The sequence below is a fragment of the Danio rerio genome, chromosome 6 (assembly GCF_052040795.2).
Source record: "Danio rerio strain M-AB ecotype USA chromosome 6, GRCz13ab, whole genome shotgun sequence".
Lineage (NCBI taxonomy): Eukaryota > Metazoa > Chordata > Actinopteri > Cypriniformes > Danionidae > Danio > Danio rerio.
This window is the reverse complement of record NC_141026.1, coordinates 48581501-48603975: the sequence shown is the minus strand read 5'-3', so window position 1 is coordinate 48603975 and position 22475 is coordinate 48581501. Positions and strand designations below refer to the sequence as shown.

At 37.9% G+C, this 22475-nt stretch overlaps 2 protein-coding genes across 3 annotated transcripts in view; both read left to right on the top strand.

Annotated features, from left to right (window-relative positions):
* The window catches only part of kcnb1 (potassium voltage-gated channel, Shab-related subfamily, member 1), a 68028-nt gene that overhangs the window by 33672 nt on the left and 11881 nt on the right, over window positions 1-22475 (top strand). The gene's annotated exons all lie outside the window — the stretch shown is intronic.
* Window positions 1262-7778, top strand: LOC147843624 (uncharacterized). Of its 2 annotated transcripts, XM_087257916.1 has the most exons (5): window positions 1266-1405; window positions 4362-5445; window positions 5550-5702; window positions 6034-6126; window positions 6303-7778. In XM_087257916.1, exons 2-5 carry the CDS (start codon window positions 4387-4389, stop codon window positions 6588-6590), a joined length of 1593 nt encoding a protein of 530 aa, XP_087114042.1. In that variant the 5' UTR covers window positions 1266-1405; window positions 4362-4386; the 3' UTR covers window positions 6591-7778. The 2 variants fall into 2 exon arrangements, with proteins under 2 accessions (XP_087114041.1, XP_087114042.1); XM_087257915.1 differs by lacking the exons at window positions 5550-5702; window positions 6034-6126; window positions 6303-7778 and adding an exon at window positions 1478-4132 and having other exon boundaries at window positions 1262-1392; window positions 4362-5309.

Below are 22475 nucleotides of genomic sequence, written 5' to 3'. Positions count from 1 at the left end.
ATTTTTATTCGGCGTTCATTTGTTTAAAATGTCATTACTTGAAATTAAAGTTTGAAACTGTCGCTGGCGTCACCGTGGCCCGGCACACACCAAGCCGACAGCTGGCCGTTGAGCAACGTCTGCCAGTCGGTCAGGCAACTTGGTATGTTGTGTTTCACGCGTCGGTTTGATGTGTTCAAATACACAAACTGACCCCAGGCTAGAGGTCTGCATTTCCGCGGCTGTTCCGCGGGACCCGACCTTGAGCACGGGAATAAATTTCCAGATAAAACGCGTTAGCGGTCGGTAACTCTGGTGTAATTTTAACCGGAGCGGGTGGCCTGACTATATAGCGCTCCTGAGGGAGAGAGAGAGAGAGAGAGAGAGAGAGAGAGAGAAAGAGAGCGCATTCGCCGTGCTCTGTGTGTGTGTGAGAGAGAGATTCCATTTGAATGAGAGCGAGAAAGAGAGCGCATCCACCGTGCTGAGTGTGTGTGTGTGTGTGTGTGTGTGTGTGTGTGGGAGAGAGAGAGAGAAAGAAAGACATCGCATCCGCCGTGCTTTGTGTGTGTGTGTGTGTGAGAGAGAGAGAGAGAGAGAAAGAGCGCCTTGCTGTGCGTGTTTACGTGTGTGTGTGTGTGTGTGTGTGTGTGAGAGAGAGAGAGAGAGAGGGAGAACAAGAGAGCGCTACTGCTTTGCACTAACGTTACTTCCCTTTTGTCTTGTTTAAAACATAAAAACATAGTACCACTGTATCCCACGAGTATGTGTAAAAACACCCACTGTTGCTGCACCTAAGTTTTTTTTATGAATTGTGGGATCACTTAAAACATTTTAGAATAAAATATATATTATATTTTATATTATTTTTGGTATTTTTTGAAACCTCAGTGTTAAATAAATGTTTTTATAATCTTGTAATTTGGTATATGAGGCATATTACATCTATGAAGCTAAATAAATTAAGCATAGATATTAATATATGTAATTGCTGATGATGATTGATAACTGACCCTTGTCAGACAGACTGCCTTGATCAGAGGAGCACAGATAAACTACTGTATTTCCCCACTTGATCACCATTCTGCAATTAGTTTTTTTAATGCCTGGGGTTATAATCAATTTTGCATATTAAACAAACACCTGAATAACCACCAGAGGTGATTATTTACATTATATTGTGATAAACACAAAATTAACTGTACAAAATCTAACCCAGGTACATGTCTGATAATTTCTTTTGTGTAATTTCTGATTTTATTTCTGTTGCAGGCAGAGTCTGTGTATGTGGACACTCACTATTTGACCCCTTCTTCAGTTTCTCTTGTCTGTCCTCCACAAGCAGAGACTCACTGATAGACCACTGTTACCCATTCTAGGCCTGACACATCCAAACACGACCACACCGCAAGTGTATCCTTTACAGGTATGCAAGTTTTCCAAATAAAATAAATCGCATTGTCCTTAAAGGTGTAGTTACCTTAACCAAAGTGCTCAGTTATGGAAAAATGAACTGGAAATGCAAGTTGTGCAAATTCACAACATCAAAAAGATTGGACCTGTTGAAACACAGCAGGCTAAAACATGAGCATTTAGGTCGAGTCCACTCCATACCCTGCCTCTATGCAGATTGTCCTTGCACCGTCAAGACATGGGGTGCATTAAGGACACATTTGTCAAGGCATCATTCTCAGTCAACTCAGCCAGGAAACATCCTGTCGTTCACATGCATTGTCTGTAATTCATGCTCTTTTGACAATGAGAGGCATTTTTTTGAACATCTTGGTGGCCATCTAAAAAAGTTTGAGACTGTGCCATGTGTTTTTGATGGTTGTGATTATAAGACCAACAAATATACAACATTCCACAGCCACAAGTGTAGAAAACACAACTCACATTCACTGGTAGATTTCAAGACCAATGTTCTTTATCATCACCAAAACAACCTGGGCGAAAAAAGTGATTTTGTTGAGGATGAAAACGACTGTGGCTTAGTCCTTGAGGAGGATGAGGACTTCAACAAAATTATTACTAAAAGAGTGGGGTTGCTCCTCCTGAAAATGGAGAACATTTTTAATGTCTCCAATTCATGCATGGATGAACTAGTAGAGGAATTTCATTTTCTTACAGCGTCTGCATCTGGCCCAGCCATTAAAGAGATCATTTTGAGTACTTTGAGAAAACATGGCTGTACATTCCAAGACTTAGTGATATCAGAACTGGTCAAAGACCTTTGCCAGCTAAGCCCCGTCTGTGCTGCTTTACGAGTGGATGGGCCTTTCAGCAGTAAGTTCAGGAGAGAGCAATTTAGTAAGGAGCATTTCTTATTGATTGAACCAGTTGAGTACATAATTGATAGTACAGAGAAAAAGTCATTTCAGTATATACCAATCCTCCCATTATTAACTCAACTTGTAAACAACAGACACATTCAAAACACAATATTACAAAACAAAATTCCATCTGATGCCTCTTCTGGATACAAATCATTTAAAGATGGATCTTTACTAAAAGAAAAAAGCTTTTTATGTGAGGATGAACTTAAACTCCCCCTCATATTATATATAGATGACTTTGAGATATGCAACCCTCTGGGTACATCCCGCAAGAAGCATAAAGTCACAGCAGTGTACTGGGTGTTTGCAGACATACATGCCACATCGAGATCTACACTGACGTCCATTTACTTAGCCACTTTGTGCAAGGCAAATGATGTCAACCTGTATGGCTATGCAAAAGTTTTGGACCCACTGCTCAGAGATTTGAAGTCCTTCGAAGATGATGGTATTTTTGTTTCAAGTCTGGGCAAAGTGGTCAAGGGCACTGTACTTGCTGTTGTCGCTGACAATCTTGGTGCTCATTCAATAGGTGGCTTTGTTGAAAGCTTTTCAGCTTCACATTTCTGTCGCTTTTGCATTGGAGAACGGTCACAGATCCAGGAGCATGAAGTAGGAGAAGGACTGTTTCCTCTACGGACTAAGTCCAACTATGCCATGCATGTCAAAGCAGCACTGTCTGATCCAGCACAAGGTCACCACTGCGGAGTTAAAAGACAGTGTCCCATCTCAGACAGACTTAGTAACTTTCATGCTATATCAGGCTATCCCCCTGATGCTTTGCATGATTTGCTCGAAGGGATTGTACCTCTGGAAATATCACTGTGTCTTGATGTGTTAATCAAAAAGAAATACTTCTCTCTTCAGGAGCTCAACAATTCCATACGTTGCTTTCCTTACAAATGGAGTGACAAAACAAACTGTCCACAACCCATTGCCCCAAATTTCCACCTACGAAAAACCATAGGGGGAAACGCACATGAAAACTGGTGTTTGTTAAGAATGATGCCACTCATGATTGGCGACAAAGTCCCAGAAGATGAGCCTGCTTGGGAGGTTTTGATGACCTTAAAGGATGTAGTGGAGCTTGTCATGACTCCTCACCACACAGATGAGACAATAGGGTACATGCAAAGTAAGATCTCAGAACACCGTTACAGATACTTTGAAGTGTTCCCAGAAGAGAAAGTTCGACCAAAACACCACTTTCTCGAGCATTACCCATGGCTTACAACTGTTTACGGGCCACTTGTACATTTCTGGACTATGCGGTTTGAAGCCAAACATCGATTCTTTAAAAGGATTGTGAGACAGACTGGGTGTTTTAGAAACATACTCATGACTATGGCAAGAAAGCACCAATCGATGATTGCATATCATACCAACAATTGCAACAACCAAGGGCCAGCACTGTCAGTGTCCCAGAGGACTCTGGTGGCAGTTGATGTTCTTAAAGATGGCATTAAGGAATCCTTTGCAAGGAAGTTCCCCGGGGAAGTGTTTGTGAACATGACAAATAAAGCAAACATTTTAGGCACAGACTACAATACTGGCATGATGCTGCCATTTGGTTCAACAGGAGGCCTACCTGACTTTGGAGAAATCCAGCAAATAATCATTGTGCACGAAACTCCTGTCTTTGTTCTAAAATTGCTCAGTGGTTGGTATTGTGAACACCTGAGGAGTTTCAAAGTAGAACCCACAGGAGAGACAGAAATCCTTAAACATTCTGAATGTAAAGAAACATACCCCCTGGCTGCATACAATACAGCAGAAGGCCGTATAGTGACCCTTAAACATTTCATTTGCACATCAGAGTAAGTGTAATGGGTTGATTATAAATGATGTCATATTCAATATGTATGCACGTTTCAAATAGTTATTGAAATAATTATTTAACAGCTGTACAACCAGGAATCCTATCTTATTCACTTCACAAAATTTCAGTTTATTGCTTTGGCAGAACAATATTGAAGCAAACATATGCAAGTAAGCTCATCAACTATTAATAACCTGTCTCAATTTCTTTTCTTTCTGTCTCTACAGCTAAAGAAACACACTACAATCAACAATGGCGGTCCAGTTAAGAGTAATTTTAGAAGAACACAACATTCAAAAACTGACACTTCCAATAGGAATTCCAAATACATTGGAAGATCTTGTTTCCATAATTACTGCAACTTTCCAATTGCATGGGGAAATTGGACTACTATACCAAGACAGTAACTTTGACAATCAGTTTTTTAGTGTCACCTCAACTGCTGACTTGCATGACAAGGCCACTGTTAAAGTGATCCTAAAAGAGCCGACAATCACCCTTGACCTACACCCAGTATTTGAATCATCTACATTGAGTACAGTGAGCACCCATTCTGCTAGTACTGCTGAAACGGACATCTGCCCTGCAGATCATGATGCATCCTCAGAGGTGTCAAACTGCGCATCTTCAAGTTCCAGTGATACCATTATTCTTCCTGATTCATGTCGCTCTGCTGCATGGCCAGTGCCATTCCAAGTACCAGAGTTTTCCAGAGACATAGAACTAATCCTTGCAGAGGCAAACAACTCCTATCATGCCACTGGAAGACACTTCATGGATGCCAGTATTAAATCAGCAATAATGCAAGAGCTTGCAAAAGTAATTTTTTCATACACCGCTTACCCTACCAATGAGCAGATCCTCTCAGTAGCTGAAGCCTTGGTTTCTAAGTTTCCGTGTCTTAGGGAGCCAGGATCATTTGCGGGATTATATGGTTGGCAGCAGCGCATAAAAAACAAGATGCACAATTACCGTGCCAAGCTAAGATCTCGAAAATATTCTTACCCCGAAATTGAAATCAATACCTTAAAAAGGAAGCATCCCGCTGATGTAGGGCCTTTGAAAAATATAAAAAAGCCCAAAAAAGCAGAGGTTAATTACCTCCCTCCACACCCTACTGGTGAAAGCCAAGAGACACTGGAGAAAGAGAGACTTGAATTAATTTGTGAAATTACAAAGAAAAACAATGCAAAGATAATTGCAGATAAAATGAATAAAACCTTCTCTAGCCGAAGAATTGAAGTGGTCAGCCTCAGCCCCTCTGTTGATGTGTTTAAAGAAAGGTGGCCAGCATTATTCACTGAGGCTCAGGTAAGAATGTTTCTTTTTTTTTCCCCACTAAGATACTTTCATGTGATTACTATGAGATCTGGTCTGTCATTTAACATATAATTTTTGTTCTTTTCACTTCCTAGATCAAGGAGGAGTTCAGACGCATCACAACGGTTTCCTTGGAGGAGACATTCCTGCGGAAGCTTGATGAGTACACACCTGGTCTTTTGCGGCTAATGCGTGCCAAAGGAGGAGCAGCTGGTTGCAAGATGCGTCCTCTGCTGGACAGTTTAAATGTATGTTATTTTATTTTTTCACAGATTTATAATTATTGATATGAGGGAATTAAAAGTGAAATTATTTGTAAACAATTGCTTTGTTGTGTTAAGTTGAGCTCCTTTCCAACTTAAACTAACTTTTAACATCAGTGTGTGAATTCAGTCTTATCCATCTATTTTCTTTGCTGCTTTATCCATTCGGGTCAAGAGAAGCTTAAGCTAACCCAGCATTTATCAGGCGAAGGGGCAGGGTTCTCCCTGGACAGGTCGCCAGTCTATTGCAGGGCCGGAATTCAGTCTTAGTACATGCAAATCACCCCCCACTCTGCTAAATTGTATCTCCCTACAGACACAGAACATTGAGGAAAAAAGAGATGCTGTTGTCTGCTGCCTCATTAACTACCTCGGTGAAAGGCAAGAAGATCTTTTCCATGAATGGCAGGTATGTCATATTGATAACAGATTCTTGATTAACTTAAGGGATCCTCCTCTCATATCCCCCTTTTCCTTTTGTCTTCTACTCCCTTCTGCTCTCCTTTAGATAAACTGAAATATATTGAAACAGCATCTTGAAATAAAATTGTGTGTGCTTTATGTTTGTTTCTTTTTAACACTTAGGAATGTGAGGAGTACACAGACAAAACAATGAAGGTGATTGTGAAGCACAATGTTATGGCTGAGGAGGACGATTTGTCTATTGTGATCGAGGGAAACCAAGTGATGGAAGGATGTGGAAGCCGAACAAAGGCATGCATACTGCTGATGGGACTCATATATGCAATCAACATTGAATATCCAAAGGAGCTGAAGAACACATTTGAAGCTTTTCAAAAACTTTTTTTGGAAATTGATGGGGCAAAACTTCTAAAGAAAGTCCACAGCCTCAAAAATAAGCTCATGCAGTAGACATTTCTCTTCTTGTTTAAAGGGGATCCTTTGTTTGAACATACCTTGATGGAGTTGCAATGGACTGTTTTATATTTTTCTTCTTTTCCCTCATTTGCTCTACATACAGACACAGCCCTCTCCATTGCTCTGTGTTTTCCCCCATATTGACAGAAAAGGAATACTAATAGATAGTGGCCTGAACAATTTTGATCTCACCTACCCTCTTCCCCATTTGTTTGCTTATTTCATTCTGATCCTATCTGCGAGAGTGAGAGTAAGGACAAAAAAAAAGAATGATGGTATATTGTTTTACTTTTATCTGAATATTTAATACTGTACATGCACAGAAACAACCACGAGTTTGTGTGTGTGCTTTTGGCTTTTAAAATATAAAAAGTGGCCTCTGAAAGAGTTGTATGCAAGTAGCCAATTATTCAGAAACAACATTTGAAAATTATCTTAGTGAGTTATAAAACAGGTTTATTTGTTCATTATTGTGTGAAGCTGTTGCACTTTATTTAGCACTTTATTATGTGTTTAGATACAAGAAAATCTTGGATGTGATTGAACATTCAGCACTGCTCTGATTTCCTCACTTCTCTTTTATTTTCCTTTTTTTGCTCCCTTCTCTCCTCACTTTTCTTTTCCTCTCTGATCTGGATGTGTTTTATTATCCAACATTATTGAAACAACATTTGAAACTGTTGTCTTGAGTTATAACACAGGTTTATTTGTTCATTGTTGTGTGAAGCTGTTGTACCTTATTTAGCACTTTATTCTGTGTGTTTTGATAATTTGGTGCATCAGTGCTGCATATAAGCAAGACTGTTCAGTTATTTTGTTTTATGAATGTATCTGGATAACAGACCACTGGTCAGTTACTGTTGTGTAAATCTGAAAAGACACAAAGAGTTTAGTCTAAGAGTTTAGATAAAAGAAAATCTTGATGTGATTGGATATCCAGCTCTGCTCTGATCTCCTCACTTCTCCTTTTTATTTTCCTTTTCTTTGCTCACTTCTTTTCTGCTCTGATCTGGATGTCCTAAAACAGGGAAATGTTTTATTATCCAACATTATTGAAAGATTTAATAGATCAGCGAGTTATAAAACATGTTCATTACTTGAAATGTTGTGTAAAGCTGTTGTGCTGCACTTTATTTTAAGTGTGTTTTAGGATTTTTTGGAATAAAAACATTGAGTTGATAACCCATTTGAATGTCTTTATTGTAGAGGTAGATTTTACCTTCTCTGAATAAGTAATTGTTATTAGGTAACTGATATTAATAAACTTTGATTTAAAGAGATAATTTTTACCTAATAAGTAGCTGTTGAATATATACATAAATGTGAGGTATTTTCTACCCAATTCATGTAAGTATTTAATAGCTTTTTACTTCAGATAGTTTATACTCAATATATGGGATTAAATCTACCCAGCAAAAGTCGATAGTTTATACTCAATATATGGGATTAAATCTACCCAGCCAAAGTCAATAGTTTATACTTAATATATGGCATTAAATATACCCAGCCAAAGTCGATGCAAATTGTTACCTCAGATTTATTGGGTAAATTCTATAGATTAGTTTTTACAGTGTAGGGGTGAGATTGTGGATCAGTGGTTAGCACTGTCACCTCACAGTAAGAAGGTCACTGGTTCGAGCCCTAGCTGGGTCAGTTGGTGTTTCAGTGTTAAGTTTGCATGTTCTCCCCGTGTTCGCGTGGGTTTCCTCTGTGTGCCCCGGTTTCCCTCTGCAGTCCAAAGACATGCGCTATTGGTGATTTGAATAAGCTAAATTGGCCATGGTGTAGGTGTGTGAATGCAAGGATTTATGGGCATCCGCTCCATAAAACATAAGCTGGATAAGTTGGTGCTTAATTCCATTAATTCCGTGGTGACCCCTGATTAATAAAAGGACTAAGCCGAAAGAAAATGAATGAATGAGAGATACCAATCCTAAATCTTTACTACAAAAAAAAACAAAAAACAGAAAAAGTCAGAAAATAGAACAGTTTCATTAATTACCATACACTGTGTTGTCTGTCAGCTAAAACAAGTAAAATTTGTGAAAATTAATGAATGCAGTAAAGTAAATATAAAAAAAAAAATCTGACTAAAAGTTTTATTTTGTCATAATATTTTGTACATAATTTTTATATTTTGTCAGCAGTATAGTCAAACTGTTTCAATATAAATAAAAAAAGTTTCTTTGTAGTTTTAAAAAATATATAAAATCCATGTGTTATACTTACAGGCTTTGTGATGTCCATGGGCTTGCCCTGACTGCCAGAAACATGCACAAATAGTTCCATATTTCACTTCACGCATCGATATTTCACTTCACATATCGGGCAGTCACTATCTATGCAGCCGGAGAATGCATGAAAATAAAAGAAGAAAAATAAAATCACAGGCTGTTTCTCAATATGCGTTCTTCAGCGATCTTGCATCCTGGTGTTCTTGTGTAAAGTCATCTTCAGCTGCCAAGGTTCAGTTCAATACTCAAGGCTACAAGTGAGCACTGACCGCACTGAATTCACTCGAAAAGTCCAAGTCATTATACTGGAGGTGGGAAGTGCAGCATTTTATATAGGTTTATTATTAAAGTTCAGAGATATAACTTATTAATCTCAGGATGTTCCCTAAATGAAACGGTGAATATAAACATTAATATAAAAATCTTAATAAACACATTAAGAGTGTTTATTTGCTGAAATTCGTATTAAAATCAGTTTTGTTTATTTGTCCAGTGTATATTTGTAAAGTCTTTATGAATGGTATATATTGTGAAAAGGGAGAAAACAATAAATCACTGTATGAATGCTGTAATGTTTACATCATTTTCCATTAAAACGTGTGAAGGTCACATGACCATCAGGAAAAACGCATATCTCATTTCTCACAGGAAGCGTTCTGTTCTCGCGGTCTCTCGAGTATGTTCTTCCAAGTTAACTTGGCAAGACCGGTCTTCACAAGATTCAGAACTACAGCTATCAATCAAAACGTTACTAATAAAATAAGGAATTGTATCATTTTCAGAACCAGAGTACTGCAATACCATTTTAGTGACTGTACCAATAATTCAGAGCACATTTTGTTATATTACTGAGACAGAAAGACTAAGGCCCAATCCAAATTCTACCCCTTCCCGTTATCCCTACTAGATGAAATTGAAGAACCCAGGTGGGGGGATTGCTTGATGGGCGGTTGTCGCAGAAGAAAGTGAAGAGGGGGGATGCGTGTGAGGAGGGGGATACGTGTACCGGATTAGGAACCAGCTTGTTACGGCACAAATTAAGCCCTGCCCCTACCCCTTGTTTTGCGCGTTCACATGAAGGGTAAGATACGATAAGATAAAAACCACTAAATTTCGCTAGGCCCACAACATACTTTTACAACTGACACAAATACCCTGTGAGAAAAGTTTAGTGGCTAGGAATGGGCTTTTTATAGTGTCTGGTATAACGTTAATGTTGTTTTCATGTGTCTAAAAACAGATGAATATGGCCACAATGTAACTGCACAGTACAGTTACAAGCTTATTGCCATATTATATCGTTATGATAACGCAATATTTATCAGTGATCTTTTGAAGATAAATACCAAAATAATAACGCAACTGGAATAACTACACTTCGCCAATATCATGTGAAGTAAGAGTTTGCAACAACATATGACGACATGTGCAGGTGTTGTAGTACTGTCCCATTTCCTAGGGGTAAATTTTGAAGGCCTTCACACTCTGTTCCAAGAGCCAAGAGGAATGGGTAGGGGCACAAAAATAGAATTGGGATTGGGCCTTAGTGTGCCCACAATGCCCCCTATTGTTGAACACTCAGAACTACAGCTGTCAGTCAAAAACGTTACTAGTAAAATAAGGAATCGTATCATTTTGAGAACTTTGATACCATTTTAGAACCGGCATATCGTGACACTAATTCCAAGCACATTGTGTTATATTACTGAGACAGAAAGACTAACTGCTAATTAGAGGATTCAAATGACTAAATGGTGTCAACTTACCATTTATTTCATTATTTTAAAAAATAAGGCTATTTAAATATGTAATAATCTCTGCATATATGGATAAAAGACCAGAAAATTAATTCTAAAGTCTATACTATAATGCTTGACTAATCTGCCGAAGTCATTTTTCAGCAATACTAATTGATTTTCATAACTGAAATAATCTCATTTTTTAATTATTGTCTCTTAAGTTTGTATAGTTTAAGAAATCCCTCCATTTCTTTCTCAACTGCATAGAAATTCCAGTCGGATGAGCAGCAGGCTAATAAATCACAGGAACGACAAATAGAAAGGAACAGGGTTCAACATTTTATTTATTTTATTCTGTCCCTGCCACTTGGCTTGTCATGTTTATAGTGACAGGTAGCTCTCACTGTGCTACGTTATAGTCGGCGCAATCAATAGAAACGACCGTAAAACACACTACACAAGGCCTGCTGAAGCACGGAGGGCATCTTTAGTGCAGACCCTTCTCTGGGTGTCAGAGATTGGATTGCCGCTGGAATGGATTTGACAGAGAAGCAAAGGCTAGGGGTACAAATAAATGGCTTGCAAAGATGGGAAAGGTTTATTAAAAGCAATGTGTGATTACAAGACATGAGTGAGTAAGTAGTCCTGAGGCTAGAACCACACTTGCTTATGGAAACCTTCTTCATATTTTAGAATGCAAAAGGACTTTGTACTAACTTTAACCCTGCTTTGAGATGTGCTGGAAAACATTTAGTTAGCTAAACAGGGGCTTCCCTTTTACAGTTTATGTGCAAAACTAGAATGTGGCATTAAAATGTAAAACAACAATTTAAGCAATATTTCCATCCAATGAGTCAATAAAAACAAAATAGTCACGTCCTGATAATCTGGCAGCAAATACCAAAAAGAAAAATGATGCGGTAGAAGACGTCACTTTGCGGTGCGGTAGTTTTTGGATGTGCGAATGTGAGCACAGCCGCTCAAGACAGTTCTGAGAGGAAATTATATTTAAGAATGACCAAAAACAATATGTTGGATGTTTTACAATGTGGTTGGTTTGCTGGTTTTCCATCAATGCTGGCCATTTTTATTGTAACATGATGTGTTAAAACAAAATCGCATTACTTTTTGTATCGTACATGCTGGAATTTACTTTGTAAATGTGCTTCCATCATAGTTAACATGCATTTCCTATGGGATAAAAGGTCTATCCTACTCATTTGTGCAATAATATCCAGCTACAGACTCGCAGACCCACACACGTTTCAGCACACACAATCCAGGACACACGATTTAAGCTGGGGCAACTAATATTTAGGCGATTTAAGCAAGTGGCTAATAATTCGGGGGGGGGCTAATAATTCTGACTTTAACTGTAGTTCAATGTGATGATGAATCAAATGTGATGAAATATCATCCCAAAGAAAGATAACTCTCTCATCCTGTGGAAATCTCCTCCAACACATCTCAAAGGCTTTCAGTTGGCTTCAGGCCAATTGGCGGTCAACTGATATGTGAAAATGAAGCCTGCTTCCAGAATTTGAGCCTGATAAATATTTGCATTGTCATCCTGGAATATAACCATGGGATACGTCTTCTGACTGTTGTTTATGTAATAAAGAAGCAACCATTGACTCTTACAGTAAGTGTTTGCATACAAAAATCCAAACAGCAACTATTGTTTTGGCCAGGCTATTAATATATTACCAGAAACTATCACAGCTTAACTATTCAAAGTTCAAAGGCTGGACATCTGATGGCACACAATTCTGGAAACACTTCAAGTGTGAATAAAAGCTGTCACATTTGTAAGAATTAGCAGTGAGTTGTAAAAGTATGTGTATTCTATGGCATTTAGATTTACATGTCAGTCTGTTATTGTTGAGAAATCAGCTTTATATTTTCACAACTTTACAGAACAATTCACACCACACTGACAGACGACGATAAACATTGACAGCAGCCAGATTACAACTCGTCACTTTTCAGATATTCTATGACATAAAGCTCCAACAAATCACAAAAAGACACCAACAGGAGGATACACAAATCCATAAAAACCATACAAAGGGTCTGCTGCACCTGGCCTTAAAGGAACACTCCTTTTTTTTTTTGGGGGGGGGGGGGGGGGGGTGGAATGAACAGCCTCATTTTACTACTTTCCAGGAGTTAAAAAGTTAAAACAGTTAAGCTTTACCATTTAAATCCATTCAGCCAATCTCCAGGTCTGACAAGAGCACTTTTAGCTTAGCTTAGCATAAATTATTGAATCAGATTAAGCCATTAGACCCTTACTAAAAAAAATAGTTTAAAACTGTTTTGATAATTTTCTTATTTTAAGTTTGACTCTTTTTTTAGTTAGACAGTGTATTAAGACTGACAGAAAATGAAAAGCTGCATTTTTCAAAGTCAATATAGCTACAGGAACTATATCAATTAGGCTTGGCCGGTTATACGGTAATATGGTATACCGCGGGATCTAAAAATAGCAACGGTGTCAGTTTCAATACCGTTATACCGTCATAAAAAACAATGCACTTAAATAGGAGACAAGTATTAAATAATAAATATTATTTATTTAATGCCTACAAATGCGTATGCGTGATTGTCATCATGGGACAGTATGGAGGTGAGAGAGAGATAGAGAGAGAGAGGTAAGGTGGCGAGTCACGCACCAAGTGACCTGCAGTTTGGCAGTATTTCCAGTTTTGACCATACGAGAAGGGAGATGTTGTAAATACGAACTAGAGGTCAGCATTCCCGCTGCTGTAGCGCAGGAGCCGACAAGATTTCTTGCGGTGGGGAAATAAATTTGTGAATAAAGCACTGGAGCGGTGGGTAACTCTGGTGTAATTTGAAAGGGAGCGAGCGCGCGGTCTAACAATATCGCTCCCGAGTGAGCGAGCACGCACGCATCCACGTGAATGCTGTTTCTTTGTGTGTGTGTGAATGAGAGAGAAAGAGAGAGAGTGTAGTGCTGTGTCTCTCTCTCTCCCTCTCTCTTTGTATGCGTGCGTGCGTGCGTATGCGTGTGAATGAGAGAGCTTCCTGCGCAGATCTCCAATACGAACAAGACAAACAGGTGACTGCAAACCTAAGGTCGCATATACGGTATTCAGTTTCTTAATGATTTAGGCACAAGCCAACAGTGTGGTGACGCTGTCTGAGCCTTACGTCATTTTTATTATGCACGGTAATACTGGATACCAGGGTAAAATAGGTATAAGGTAAAATAGAGGTTTGACTGTATCAAAATTTGGATACCGTCCAAGCCTAATATCAACGCACAGGCTAATTAATATTATGCAGTGCTGTTATACCTACTGTAGCTGGGGACTATTTTCATGCACTGTGCAATATCACTGCACCTGCTGCAGCCATTGTATGGCAGTACAGTTCCTTGATTAGTACACCAGAATAGAAAGTAGAAGAAGTCTGAGCAGGACTGTTTTGTAGTCCTGCTCTTGCCCGGTTTTATTTCACGTCCAACTCCCGCTGTATATTCAGCCTTTGTTCACCAGCTGACCGATAACAATTATTTCTACCCAACCCAACTGTTCCCGCTAAATTTAGATCTGGTTTGCAAGATCTTACATTTAAATCGGGTACAACCAAAAGAGAGAGATAAGAAATAAAACTGTAGGCTATGTAAGGAATCAAGGATTGTAGGCTAAATGTCAGTTTTGTTTGCCTCTTTGTGATGAGACATGATTGCCGCCTAAAACCTGAGGTTCCAGTCTTGTGACTGCTAAAAGGTAAAACTTTGAGGTGTTCTCACATCCTGCAAAGAGTCTTTTTTTTTATTTGTGTCTATGACGCATGACAAAGACTGCCATACATCAGACTTGCCTGATCTGGGTTTCCTAACAGTAAACTGACCATTTTCTAATGCAAGCTGAATGTCCTTCAAGGACAGCGCATCTTCTAGTCATGCTTTCATCATCAGTCATCAACAGTCGTGAGCACTGGCTGTACCAGTGCTCAATAGGAATGATGAAATCACAGATATGCTGTTTCGAAATAACATTGGGACTATAACTATATTGTTAGACCACCCGCTCCTGTTCAAATAGACCAATAGTACAGACCGTGGTAATTTTTGTGGTACAGCTGCAGGAATGCAGACACATATAGTATAGTTCCTAACCATATTCAGCCTGATCTCATGAGGAAATGTATCCGTTTTACGTGGCTATTTATTTTTAGTGGCTAATTCAGACAAATTCGTAAGAGTTCAGTGGTAAAAAATGTACAATTGTTAAAAGGAGGCATAGTGGCACCCAACCCCACACCTAAACCCAACCATTATTGGGGATAGGCAAATCATACTAAATTGTATGAATGAGATTGTACAAAATAATACAAATTAGCCACTAAATCAAAAAGTTACAAATTGCCATGAGACAGCATTGCCTTATCAGTTGACTTATGAAACCTGCTATGGAGTCCAAACCAAAATTTTTACTTAATAATGGTATTAAAAAAAAATACTGGATTTAACAGTCAAATTCTAAATTCCCACATGTAAATATGTGACGATGACTATGCTGTAAAATATTAAATTATATTAATTGAACAATCAGCAATAGAAGTATCCTTAAGTCAACTGGTAGTTGTCACACTTGTGTTACCACTAATGTAGGTTCCATGTGGAAAATAAATGAGACTTCTCTCTGAGAAACATTAAAAGGTAATGTGATTGCTGTGGTACACCTCTCTTAATTACCTTTTCCCTTGACCTAAGTGTAATCCTGAACTCTGGCTCTTTGTTTGATGGTGTGGCTGCGTTTAAACTTTAAACATTCATGTCAAGAGTCACATTACTTGATTTGTTGGGCTGCTGATTGACGTTTGGGTGTGTGTGCTCCAATTTCATACATTGTAAAATCTTTTCAAGGGTTTGGTCTCCTACGTTTAGATGTGTTTTTGCTGTCTGAGCTCTTTTTTCTAGCTTGTTGCGTTTTTGTTTTTGTAAATGCCTTTGCCACTGTCTGCTTTTCCACTGACACACACACACACACACACACACACACACACACACACACACACACACATTCTTTTCTCTCTCCCATCCCTGCAATGCTAAAAAGCGTGTCGTCATTGTCACCATAGCAACTGTGTCTTGTGCGACGCTTGAACTCACAGCTGTCTCTGCCAGGATAAGCAGTGGCGTGTGTATGTGCGTGTGTTTACTTTGTGTACTGCTGTGTTCTTTCGTTTTTTGGTTTGTGTTTGTGCGGTTGGGTGTGTCTGTGAGTGACAATTGAGTGTCACTGCTGCATAACGGCGTATTTGTGTAAGATATGAAAGTGTCTGATTTCTAATCTCTAATCGTTAAATGTTCTTGAATGACAGAAATGAGAGATGAGATGTACATGGACGGATACGGAGGAGAAAGCTGATAAAGGGGCAATTCATTCATAAATGAAAAATTCTGTAAATAATCACTCACCTTCCTGTGCTTCTGAACCTGTACGACTGCTTTTAGAACACAAAAGAAGATCAAACAGTTTGACTGCCCATTGACTTTCATTATGTTTTGACTGTAGGGATAGAGTCAAAGGCAACCAGAACTGTTTGGATGAGAGCATTCTTCAAAAATATTCCATTTATTGCTTTCCAAACAGGCCAAGTGTTTTAAACAATGGTGACCCTACTCATGTCCATTCTAATTCACGCAACTGTAATAAACAAATAAAAATATAAATACATTTTCACTTTATTACAAGTGAATGAGTTATTCATTCATTTATTCATTTTCATTATGGCTTATGCCGAGTTCAGACTGCATAATTGTAGCCCAGATTTTGACTCATCGACAGGTTTTGAGAAATCGCAGACAATCGCAGTACCCAAAAAATGAAGGAAAAACTAGTGGAGGTTTGACAGGAGCACCAGTGTCTCTTTGACATTTCATACAGAAAGTTAAAAAAAGAAAGCTGAGGAGAAATTGCCAACTCAATCTCACGGCAATTCGTAACTTTTTCATTTAGTGGCTAATTCGTATGAATTCGTACAATCTAATTCGTACAATTTAGTACGATTTGCTTATCCCCCAATGACGGTTGGGGTTAGGGGTGGGGTCAGGTGCCACGCCTCCTTTTTAAAATCGTACCATTTCGTACGACTGAACTCGTACGAATTAGCCACTAAACTGGCAAAACGTAAAATACTTACGTTTTCTCGTGAGATCAGGCTGGAAATTGCTAATTCCCTTCAAACCCAGGTGAGCAAATATGTACATTTTCTACCCCATTAAAGGCTTCTTTCTCGTAATGTTGTTAATAACAAGAGATATACAACGTGTTTTTGGCTGCGAGACGTAGTTTATACGAAGTTGTCGGCGATTCCTCCTATTGTAGAGTAATGCAGTGTGAAAGCCCCAGTTGCCGATTCATCTTGCACTGCAAACAAAGCAGCGGCAAAACGCTAGCCCAGATAGTCACGCAGTGTGAAAATATTCGTGACACGACTACTTTGAAAATCATGCAGTCTGAACTAAAAGGTACTAAAGTCCCTTTAGCAATCCGGGGTCAACACAGGAGAATAAGCCAACTTATCCGGCATATGTTTTACGCACCAGATGCCCTTCCAGCTGCAACCCATCTCTGGAAAACATCCATACACACTAATTCACACTCATACACTACGAACAATTTAGCCTACCCAATTCACCTCCACACAACTGACCAAGCCGAGGCTCGAACCAGCGACCTTCTTGCTGTGAGGCAACAGCACTGCCTACAGCATCACAGCGTTGCCCATGAGTTATTCATTCAACAGGAATTGTTTATTGAGGATCAAAGCAAATCACTTTCTTAATGAATTGGTAACTGATTCACTGATCCACACGATTCATTCTACAGCAATGACTGATTCAGAAATGTTTGGAGGTGCAATTTTTTTTTTTTTTTTTGCATAAATTTGTTAATCAACCTCAGTCCTGATCAAAATACTAAATGTTTTTAAAAAATGACAGGATTTTAACTTCACAAGTTCACAAATGATGTCACTGATTTGGTGAAAAAAACACACAATTTGACTTATCTTTTAATATAGAAAGTAATTGTGGACCAGATTTTTTTTTTTACTTTTTTTAACACAGTCTTGTTCATGTGAACGATTAGTAACAACACTGACTTTGATTTTCACTTCTTTTTCTTTCTAATTTACTGTTGGTAGTTGTTTTTGCCCCATTGACCTCCATTAACACCACATTTGATGTTGCATAAATACAGTCTTTGTTATGTGTAGTTCTGAAAGCTGAATTGCATATTTAGATTTCTCAGGCACATCAAGGTAAGTGCGCAAGACATTCTCATAGACAAACACACTTTATTTTGCTGTTATACTCCATATAAAATCCAAAAACTAAGCTTTTTTTTTTTTTTAAGGGTTAATGGTGCCAACTGATGATCAACAGTAAAAATGACAAATTTGACCTCTTCCCAACAGGGAAAACCAACAACAATTAAAATTGCACGATTATAAAGTGTCATGTTTTGCAACCAAAAAAATTTGGTTATAATGGAAGTCAACGGAGCAAAAACAGCCATCAACAGTTAATTGGAGAGAAAAAAATTAAAATCAATCAAAAATAATGCAAAGGCAATGTTGTTTCACATGTCCAAGACTGTGGTAAAAGGTTAAAAAAAACAGTCCACAATTCCGCTTTATATTGAAAATACATCATTTTGTGTGTTTTTTTTTACCAAATCACTGAAATAATTTATGAATTTGACAATGAAAGAGTTAAAATCCTGTAATTTTCCAAGCAATTTGGTAGTTTTGATCAGGACTGAGGTTGTTTAACAGATTTATGCAAAAATAATAATCAAAAATAATAATCTGATGTATTTTTACAGCAGTTAAATTTAGTGGATGTTTTCCCCAAAAGGCTAGTAAATTTGCGCAGAGTGTACTGTTGAGGATTTTTTTTTTTTTTTTACTCAAAGCATTTTCTCAAAATGTGTCAAAATAAGATGTCATCAAAAATCATTCTAGCTGAAACACAGAAAAAGTTATGGCCAAATTAATACTCAAATTCACTCCAGAGTGGCTGAAAACACCCCCAACAGCACATAAAGGTTACACGTACACTAATTTTAATATTACATAAAGTTTAACATTTTCATCATCTTAAAGTGAGGACAAAATAGCATCCAACTCAAGACTAACCTGACCTAAAACCATAAAGATGGCCATTACTAGTAGGTGGACTGTCCCTTTAAATATTAGATTTCAAGTGTGTAACTAATCCTAGACTGCTTGTGCAACAGAGATTAATGATACCTCAAATAAAGTGATTTGTGGAGGAGATATTTGCTATTAGGTTTCAAAGCAAACAGGCTCATAATTGTGACCTTGTGCATCTTAACAGAGACAAAATAAAACATCCCATATAGCTTCCAACTACAGATGTTTTCAAAGGGAATTTGTTTATCTCTGTATCTCTGTAGTGATGTGGTGATTTCAACAGCCATCACAGCTACAATTAGCAGCTGCCTAGCAACCACCAGAACACCCAATAGCAACTACTTAGAAATACCCTCGAACGAAACAAAAAAAAATTTAACAAAATTTATCTAATAGACTACAATGCAGAACAAGCTAATGAAAGCCTGGAAATTGGAGCGTGAAATCCCCACATGCTGTCTGCTGCTGGATCATTTTCTGGCGCGTGTGTGTGTGTGTGTGTTTGTGTATTCTAAGAGAGCACTCCTGTAGGATCCCAAAGCTGCCCGACTGGAGCTATTAATAACTATGTCAGGGGCTGGGCAGGGTTATATATAGACCCTGCGACTGGATTTTCCCTCTCATTGCAGACAAATGAATAATGAACGAAAAAAATGGGACTCTGCCAAGGACCAGTCACTCGGGTCATCTAGCTCTGCGTGTGCATTGGCGAGGACACAGCTGTTGCCTGTGTATCTCAAGGGCTTCGCAGATTCAGGCGAACCTTGTCTTCCAGCTCAGGTCAGAGCCAATTCGGTAGAGAAACAGAACATGAGGACGAGGACGAGTTTTTTTTCAAGGGCGACTCCAAAGACTGTGATACACTTAATGAAGGATTTTAAATGACTCGTTTTGCATTGATATTCATGAGAACATGTGTGCATGTGTGTTTGAGTGCTTTGTCATGCCATCATTTGGTGGAAAATGTGGAAGACTTGGTCTCCTCTGGTAACCATGGTGACAGTGTCACTTTCAGAGGGACGTGAAGGCGTGTTCGGCAACACTATCAGAAGCTCATCTCTCTCCCTTACGTCAACCCATAACAGCAGCAAGTCTGGCTTTGCACTGTTGTAAATGTATTTTTTTGCTCGCATCCATGTAAATGGTTATAAAGGAATGCAACAAAGAAGAAGTAAAAACTCCTAGCTGTGATGCTAGACCACTGTGGGTGCCTGCAAGTGCAAAAACACTGAAATGCAGTTGCTAGGGTGGTTGCAAGTCAATATGATGATGAAATCTTATACTTGAGTCCTCTCCAAGCCTTAAAGGGGTAGTTCATCCAAAAACAGAAATGTATTTACTAGGGGTGTAGCGATACACTCAGCTCACGATACGATGTGTATCACGATTTAATGTTCACGATTCGATATGTATCACGATATTTGGAATAAAATTGAAAATTGAACTGAAATGCAAATTTTACCAAGTAAACTATTTTTTATGTATTTCTTTTGTTTCAACTTGTTAAACTGAACCTTCTTTTAGAAAATATATTATACAGTCAATCATAGTCTATCATAGTCCGCCCTCTGTAGTAACAGCTCACGTCATGTGTGATTTTGCGGCCGCCAATACATCATTATATGAAGACAGAATATTTTAGGGTGAATTGTACCTTATAAATACAGTATGTGACTCTTTCAACACCATTAGGAGGTATCCATGTCGCTGTGCAAAGTATGTAAATCACTGTGAAGACTTTAAAACTTAGGATGTTTGACCCAGTATGCGTGTCAAAAAGCGGACGAGTCTAAAGCAATGACTGTACCGAAATGTTGCCAGACGTCAGATTTTGAGAGGATGGGCCATCCTCTATTTCAACTCCACTCATCTTGGTCTGCTAACATTACTGCTGCTGCAATCTGAACTCACGTGCGACAGCAGGTGGAACGTAGCTCACGTGCAGACAGCTCAACTAATAAGAGAAAACGGACGTCATATCGTAATCAAATCGTCATAACGCCACGATGCATATCGAGACATTTTTGCATCGCAATAAATCGTACAACGATAAATCGTTACACCCCTAGTATTTACTATGAATGCAAACCTTACACAGAGAATCTGAAAACTTTGATCATGCACAGAAATCTTGCACACTGATATATATATATATATATATATATATATATATATATATATATTTATATATATATATATATATATATATATATATATATATATATATATATATATATATATATATATATATATATATATATATATATATATATGAGCAATATCAATCTAGTAGAAGTGCAAAATGGCTGTATGGCGGGAGGTGTGCATTGGTGTCCCACCAGTGCCAAGATAAAGCCATATCGCACTGCTACTCAGGCATAATAGCGTATATAAAAAAGAAAATCAACAAGCTGAAATCCTTTTGTATAAGGAACTACTTTCTTCCACCATTCATTCACATCTGCAGCTGCCGTCAGAACAGCAGAAGCCTTTTCTAATTCACCAACGTCATTTTAGAGCTTGTATTTGAATAATTCTCTAGCGTACTGTCTAAAGTGATGACAAAACAGGTGATTTTGCTGACATTTTTAAGATTATAAGGCTGAACGGCATGAAATGCCATGAGTCTACAGAGATGTCCCAGTATTTCTCTGTTGCAATCAGGAGGTCACAATAATTAACCCCAAAAGAGCCAAAGCAGTGCGAACACTACCAGATTACTAAATGCTAAACACATGCGGGCATTTCTTCTTTCTTTTTACTGAACTAGTCTGCAGTAATGAAAACGAAACAGATGGCCAACACAAAAAGTAACTCAGGGTTATACAAAGAGTGGCCAACACAAAACACATACATTCCTGATATGCGAGTCCCATCTCACACTCAATATACTACAATTACTATTGTATAAATACAGCACTACAACATACAAAAGCGAGAGAGATCCACTTAGAATGTCACTTATCAGATTTATAATCATTTGATCAGCTGTAGATTGAAAATATGCAGATTTTTTCTTCCAATCTAAACAACTACATTCTCACCTAAAAAAGCCTCAAAAGTACATTATGTTGTCCAACAGCTGCAATATGTCAAACTGTAGTGAGTGTATTGATCTGCTGTCACTCTTTGTTAGGGGAGTAATAAAGAAAAGAGAGAGGAGACTGTACAAGTGCTGTTATTGCAGAATATTGCACGGCTCTCAGCCAATCAGATTCAAGAACCAAACACAACTGTTGTATAAATATACATACATGCAGTCAAAAAATTTACAAATTGTGTGCCCTTACATTTCTGTAATGTACAGTCACTCCAGGATTTTGCTAGTTCAATAGTTGTTGAGATAAAAAAAATGATATATTTTTGTTTAAATTGTTAATTCTGAAAAAACAAACACTACATCAGTACATATATTTACATATCATTATCTTTTTTTTTACAAAAGAGATTAAAAATAATAATAAATAATATAATAATAATTAAAAAATAATATATATATATATATATATATATATATATATATATATATATATATATATATATATATATAATAAAATAGAGAAATATTAATAATGATAATAACAAAAGAGGAAAAGAAAAATGGAAACAAGAGTAATAAGTGTACAAAGAATTACAACCAAATATCACAATCAAATGTTCAGATACATTGTCAATGTTGAAAGTAAATATTTACAATTAAACAGTATAAA

Coding starts and splice junctions, on each gene's coding strand:
- LOC147843624 (XM_087257915.1), top strand. CDS start 1,488: ATGAACTGGAAATGCAAGTTGTGCAAATTCACAACATCAAAAAGATTG.